The 7765-nt window shown below is 41.1% G+C and overlaps 1 protein-coding gene across 1 annotated transcript; it reads left to right on the top strand.

The window, feature by feature from the left end:
• Window positions 1-357: 357 nt before the first annotated feature.
• LOC311052490 (receptor-interacting serine/threonine-protein kinase 4-like) lies at window positions 358-6587 on the top strand (the record flags this gene model as incomplete). Its single annotated transcript, XM_084067453.1, has 3 exons — window positions 358-527; window positions 1708-1879; window positions 6402-6587. 3 exons carry the CDS (start codon window positions 358-360, stop codon window positions 6585-6587), a joined length of 528 nt encoding a protein of 175 aa, XP_083923579.1.
• Window positions 6588-7765: the final 1178 nt, after the last annotated feature.

The following is a 7765-nucleotide window of genomic DNA, read 5'->3' on the forward strand; positions in this document are numbered from 1 at the left end:
TTCTGATCCCACAGATTCTGTCCAAACATTATGTAAACCGGTACACATTATCTCATATAGTCATGTGATCAAGACAGATCTGGCTGACTTTTCATATTTCATCCTGATTGGCTAAGATTGGCATTTAAGTTTGCATGTCTGTGCAATAACTTCATTAACATTAATTCCTCAACTTCTACAGATTCCACTCACTCTATAATGACTGAATTTCCAGCATTGCTGGACCACAATAACCTACCTGACCTGGCGGAGACCTGTGCTCCGAGAAGCACTTTTTCTAGAAGTAGTTTTCTTTCTATTTGTGTGTGATGCATTTATGACCCAATGTAATCCTCTCCCACATCTCTTCAGTGAACAATGGCCAGTTATCCAGAGTCCAGTTATCCAGATCTTGCAGTGATTGATGGGAAGAGTCTGGACAAGAGCTGGAAGCTGATTGGTGCAGGTGGATTTGGGCAAGTCTATAAAGCCAGACATCTTCAGTGGAGACGGGATGTGGCCATTAAACGATTATGTCTTGATGACGGGTAAGTGCAAAAGTACAAACTGGCGATGACGCGGTATTTCAAATGTCTTACACTCCATGTGTTCTTGGAAACCTCTTGCACACACACACACACAGAACAAATAGTATAGTATATTGTGTGTGAAACCTCACTTGAATAGCAATAAGTGACTAATGTGCACTGAACAGCTAGCGTTTTACCACTTCTGAAATTTGGCATTATAATTTAATGATTAATGAAATATTCAGATATTCACCCATTCTTGAGAATTGAGACAAAACCTTTTATATTCTTATTATTCAATTAGGCCAGGAAAATATACTTTAAAAGATCAAAGGGTTGACTATTAAACCATGTAATGGGTGAACCTCCTACAGTTTAAAAAAAAATCATTCACTTGTACTGAGATTATAATTATTGCGACCGGTAGAAGGTGAAATAGCGACATCTGCTGGGCCATTAATAGGAACAGCACTATGTAAGAGAACCCGGAAGAGAAATTCAATTCCAGTGCCAGATACTGGGCCATTGATCGATACACATTAGCTCTGGGGTCATGTGATCAAGATGTAACATGATTTTTCAGATTCCATACCAATTGGCCATGACTGCCTTCCAAATTTCACGGGCCTGGGTAGGTAACCCGGTTTGGCGGGGGGCTTACTTTTGTAGTCCATATACACGTTTGATTTATAGCTTGTGTAATAGTTTGTGCATACATGAAGTGCAGTAACTGATGCACTCTTTTAGACCCATGCTGCTTTATGTACCAGGCTGGTGTGTTATTTTGAAAGCATTAGTAAGCTCTGGTTATACTGTGGTCCCACTTATTAATCAGTGAGATTAATTTGTTGCATTTGGACTTTGGACTGTTGGGATTCTGCCGAGTATGAATAGATAAGAATAAAAAGAGTCCGTACACCATTTGCTGCTCCCAAATGTACGTTTGCTCAGGTTCTTCCTCATACCTGTTCCTCAGCCTGGTTGACTTGAAACGTCACCACTAGTCAACATACATTTGGGAGCAGCAATCTGTGAGCAGACTTTTTATTCATATCTATTGTTATTGTTTTTGGTCCAGCACCCAGCCTAGTAGGTTTGGGATGTGCGTGTATTTTGGCTGTTTTCCAGCTTCTCTTTCAATTTAGCCAAATGCTCACATTAAATACTTATCATTTGTCTTGTTATTACGATCCTTCAGGACCAGCTCAGATAAGTCCTTCCTTCGTGAAGCTGAATTGATGCAACGGGCAGAGAGCCCCCATGTCATCCAGGTCCTGGGCGTCTTCAAGGGCAGTCTACCATCTGTCTCTGGCACACACGTTTGCCTGGTCATGGAATTGATGGAGAGAGGATCCCTCTGCTCCGTGCATGTCAGCTTTTCCCCCTTTATTGATTCACTGACATATTCAATGATCCAGTGATGTTGAACCATTTTCAATCTAATGAGCTGAAACTTGATATAAACGTATTCATAAAAGAAAACTACACAGTACATCACCTTCTAAAATTCATAGAAAAAACAACAACTTGAACATAAAGTATACCCAGTAATGGTATTATGTACTTATGTACATAATATATAATATATAAAACATATAGCATACAGTACCTACACTATATTCCGTATATTTAGTGATTTATTTTGTATTTGACAAATCAAATGTAGGTGCACACAAACAATGAGCTTCTCTCAGGTTTTTGGTTTTGGACAGCCACGCGTTTCCAGAGACTGTTCTGCTTTCAACAGTTTGTCCGTTAGAAATTGCCTAATTGTTTACGCAAAATAAATTGTTTACTAATTGGTCAAACCCAACTCTTTTTTTCTTAGCAGAAGAGAGAACTCTGGAGCAACACGGACAGTTTAGGCCTTTTATTTAGTTAGGTGCAAGTACAACAGAATGACTGACGTTTCGGTCTTTCGACCTTCCTCAGAGTCATAGGTGGCAGCGTCAAGGAGGACATTTAAATACAAAGGCGAGCATGGGTTGTACTCTCAATAAGCCAATAGTAGATGGCCCTCTGTTTGGTGGTAATTACCTAGTACTGCAAGTCACAATCTCAAGGTTGCGCCAATCAGTAATGATTAGGCTTAGCTCAGGGCATATGGACCATTTAGCATATTACAAAATATAAAAAATAGTCTACACATATAATGCCTTGGTAAGGTTAGTTTAAAACAGTGTGCATATAGACAAAGGGGCCAAACAATGTTGGGCCAATGCAAAAACACTTTAGATACATTTAGACAAAAATTCATTTTTAATTTTTTTAAGATACAAAAAAGGGGGAACTCTCTAAAGAGTAAAGGGCACACAAAAGCAAAGTCATGAAACCTCAGAGACCGTCTATAGAAAACATGAAAGGCTCAATTCTTCATTTAGGCCATTGGGTTCTAAGGTATCAAGGTTATGGATCCATAATGCTTCTCTACGAAGCAGTTTGTTAATTATGTCTCCACCCCTGCTTTTGTGTGCCCTTTACTCTTGAGAGTGTTCCCCCTTTTTCTCTTTTGTATCTTAAAAATCACACCCTGTGTGAAGGAAGCGGTGCCTTTGGGGCGGGGCGTAACTCATTTCCGTTGGTCCCTATTGGTGGTCTGAGTCCACTGACCAAATTTGTACTTGGTAGCATGCTGCAAAGTGGGGCGGGGCGGGGCTTCAGCAATTCATGTTCATCCCTATTGGTGGTCTAAGGCTTCGTCCACACGTACACGGGTATTTTCATAAACGCAGATATTTCGTTTTCGTTTTTGAAAACCTCCGCGTCTACACGGCCCTGTTTAAAAAAATCTCTCTGTCCACACGACAACGGCTAAACGTTAACGGCTAAATGCAAAAACTCCGTTTACCGTGTCCACACGAGAACACATAGCCGGAGTTTTTAAAAATCTACACTGTGGCAGGAGTTTTCCAAAAGATGCGTTTACATGGAGCAAAAACGCGTTTGCGTGTGGACGAACCCCCCAAAACGCATATAAAAAGCTACGTTTATGAAAATACCCGTGTACGTGTGGACGAAGCCTTAGTCCACATACCAAATTTGGACTTGGTGCCATTCTGCAAACTGGAGTTATAGCTGTTCAAAATCCCGTGCTCATCCCGTGCTCAAACGGGCGGACAGACATAACATACGCTGGGGGTCCCTGGACCCCGCTTTGATAACTTCAGCAATTCATGTGCGTCCCTATTGGTGGTCTAAGTCCACATACCAAAGTTGGACTTGGTGGCATGCTGCAAACTGGAGTTATAGCTGTTTAAAATCCCGTGCTCATCCCGTGCTCAAACGGGCGGACGGACATAACATACGCGGGGGGTCCCTGGACCCCGCTTTGATAACTTCAGCAATTCATGCTCGTCCCTATTGGTGGTCTAAGTCCACATACCAAATTAGGACTTGGTGGCATGCTGCGAACTGGAGTTATAGCTGTTTAAAATCCCGTGCTCTAAACGGGCGGACGGACATAACATACGCTGGGGGTCCCTGGACCCCTCTTTGATAAGCAGTGGCACGTGTGGCCAAAGAGAGGAGAGATGGCATAGGCAATGTCCAAGTCTGTGTGTGTGTGTGTGTGTGTGTGTGTGTGTGTGTGTGTGTGTGTGTGTGTGTGTGTGTGTGTGTGTGTGTGTGTGTGTGTGTGTGTGTGTGTGTGTGTGTGCGTGTGAACACACAACGACTCCCCATCTGCGTTGCCACGTTCCCACAAGATAAGCACAAAAGACAAGAAAATTTCAGTGTTGCCACATTTGCGCCAGAAACAAGCAACCACCTACATGAAAAAAAAAAAAACAGCCGAAGGGGTCCGCCATGTTTCACGGGGGTCTGCGGGGGTCCCAACACTCTGGGGGTCCGGGGACCCCCAGGAAAAAAATGATATATATATATATATATATATATATATATATATATATATATATATATATATATTTTTTTTTTACTTTTCTTTTGGAAATTTTCATCCCATGATTTTGGCACCCCGTGCGCGGGGCCCCGTGCGCGGCTAGCGGGCGGGCGGACCTCTAGTTTTTTATATTTTGTAATATGCTAAATGGTCCATATGCCCTGAGCTAAGCCTAATCATTACTGATTGGCGCAACCTTGAGATTGTGACTTGCAGTACTAGGTAATTACCACCAAACAGAGGGCCATCTACTATTGGCTTATTGAGAGTACAACCCATGCTCACCTCTGTATTTAAATGTCCTCCTTGATGCTGCCACCTATGACTCTGAGGAAGGTCGAAAGACCGAAACGTCAGTCATTCTGTTGTACTTGCACCTAACTAAATAAAAGGCCTAACTGTCCGTGTTGCTCCAGAGTTCTCTCTTCTGCTTGTATTGTCCATACCCTTGTGACGCACCGGACTGGCCGTTTAAGGCTGAGGCGCAACGGTAGAACTCCTTTGTTCTTTTTTCTTATATTGTCATGGTTTTATTTAACTTTATTCTGGCAAAATGCTGTTGCTAAATTAGGTCAACATCAATTACATTACACCTCTCCCTCAGAAGCGTAGCGTCTATTGGGCCACTTGGGCCACGGCCAGGCAATAGAGCTTTGGCCCAGTCTAGCTACTGAAAGACATGGACGAGAAAAAAAGAAAAAAAAATCAATATAACAACAACATTAGCAGGCCCTCACCCCTGTCCATACTATGGGAACGACACATGCACATTTTCTGTTGTCGCCAACCACAGTAGGTCGCCTTTGTTTTCAAATTGCCCCCCATTTGCAAGAGAGAAATTTCCGACTTTATAAAGTCGGAAATGTATGAGCTTATGAACTAGCAAATTACCATCATTATAAACTAGCAAAATTCGGAGGGAAAAAAAACTCAGAAAAGCGTATTTAAGGTGGCAAGTTCCTTTCACTTTCACTGGAACATAGCCTCTACCATCACCGCTTCCACTTTGCAATGGGTCGAATCAAATGATACATTTCAATCGGATTTAGCAATAAGGAAGTAGACTACTCTTGAATTAAATTAATCAATAGAAGAAGGCTTTACTCAATGCGTAATGGCTACACGCTGTGTGGGTGTCCAGACTCAGAGGATTCCTGTGCGTGTGCAAAAGACTTAAAAGTAGGGTAAGTGATATGTTTTGGTTAAAACAAAAAGTATTTTGTTAAAAGGTTAAAATACTATATTCTGATAGTAATCATTGCTATAGAGTGTTTTTTTCAGTAACAGATGTCTCCCTGTCTCTCCAGCTCTTTAATAAACAGAAAATACATTTTTCGGTAGGTGTCAAAATCTCAGCCAATCAGGAGAAAGTACCCATTTTAAGCTTGATTTGTATAGTGTTCCAGTTCCAATTTTGTCTGCTCATTTCTTAGTGTCATCACTTCCAATTTCACTTGTTTAATCTGTATCCTGATTGAGTTCTCTGTCCTGGTTGGATAAAATTGGAAATGAAACTGAAACTGAAACGAAAATGCATTTTCTGTTTAATAAAGAGGTGGAGAGACAAGGAGACTCCTAATACTGAACAAACACTCTATAGCAATGAGTACTATCAGAATATAGAGCTATTTAACACTTATTTTAACCAAAGCAAATCACTTACCCTACCTTTAAGTATAAACGAGTCAGAAAGTCTGTCTGTGTCTGTCTGTGTGTCTGGATAGATGGATATATCCATAGACCTTTATTGATTCGCATCAGGAAGTTCAGGTGTCATAAATATTGATAGCAATGTTGATATTCCACTGTTAAATATAGTCTATAAAGTCGTTGGAATCAGCACCATACCACATACTGCCAAGGCGCAACCTCCGTGAATAAACTAGCAAACTAACAACAAACATATAACATAAGGATAATAGCTTTAAATGAGCCTTTATTTGAATTTGTGATTCTTAATTAACCTTTTTTTGTTTTACCCCCTTCCTCACCAGAAAAAACTAAACCACCCTCCTCTACCCTGGTCCCTGGTCTTTCGAGTGGCTCACCAAGTGGCTCTGGGCATGAACCACCTTCATGGTCTCGACCCTCCCATCATCCACAAGGACCTGAAGCCTGACAACATACTGCTGGACAAAGACCTAAATGTCAAGGTGAGTCCCAGACAAATGTTTGGATGATTACCATGGGTCATTTTTTTTAAATGTGCTCTATAAATAAAATGGACTTGACTTGAAGCATGCCCATCCTCTGGGATCGTTCAAGCTCATATTCATTCAGTTATTGTTTTTGATTGATTGTCTCCGCCAGTATGGTGGAGAATATGTTTTCGTCTCCGTCCTTCCGTGTGTGTGTGCGTCTCACCCAAGTTAACATTGGTCAAGCTTCACGTGACACGTGACAATATGTTGTCACAAATGCTTTGATTGGCTAGCGAGACGCATGATGAAATAAAAGCCTATAAATAGCAAAATCACTTCAAAAAATCATTTATTTTTATTGAAGTGACCATCACTGTGATGACCACTGTTGTTTCTAAATATGAATGGGGTGTGATTTTTTGTCTCCGCCAGGAGAGTTTTACCCTCCGTGTGTGTGTCCGTCTCAGCCAAGCTAACATTGGTCAAGTGACACGTGACAATTAGTCCAGGGGCCAACACTGAAATTTTCACAAATTGGTACCACCTAAGGTGACCGTAAAGTGTTTGTATTTTTGTCTTCCTACATGTCTCTAGTTTATATTTTGGTATGATAACCCTTCCAATCTTGTAGCTTAATGGCAGTTATCACTACCTACCGGCTAATGTATCCGGTAGGAGACACAAAGTAGAATCTTTGTGTCTCCTACCGGAAATACACCCGGGCATCAAATTATTGCGACAAAAAACAAAATATATCCATGTATTCAAGGCTTCATGGGGTGTGCAATTGATAACTTCTAAGATTTTTGGTGTTTGCAAAAAGACTGCTTTCCATAAGCTTGCAAAAGTTGACCCTCCTTCGGTCTAGGGTGGTCATAGCTGAATGGGTAGAGAGTCCCCCTGGGAAACTTAAAGGAGGAGTTCACCCAAAAAAATATTTATTTTCCATCAATTGCACACCCCATGAAGCCTTGAATACATGGATATATTTTGTTTTTTGTCGCAATAATTTGATGCCCGGGTGTATTTCCGGTAGGAGACACAAAGATTCTACTTTGTGTCTCCTACCGAATACATTAGCCGGTAGGTAGTGATAACTGCCATTAAGCTACAAGATTGGAAGGGTTATCATACCAAAATATAAACTAGAGACATGTAGGAAGACAAAAATACAAAAACTTTACGGTCACCTTAGGTGGTACCAAAATATGGCTTGG

This window comes from Gymnoscopelus microlampas (assembly GCF_963454915.1).
Source record: "Gymnoscopelus microlampas genome assembly, chromosome: 9".
Classification (NCBI taxonomy): Eukaryota; Metazoa; Chordata; class Actinopteri; order Myctophiformes; family Myctophidae; genus Gymnoscopelus; species Gymnoscopelus microlampas.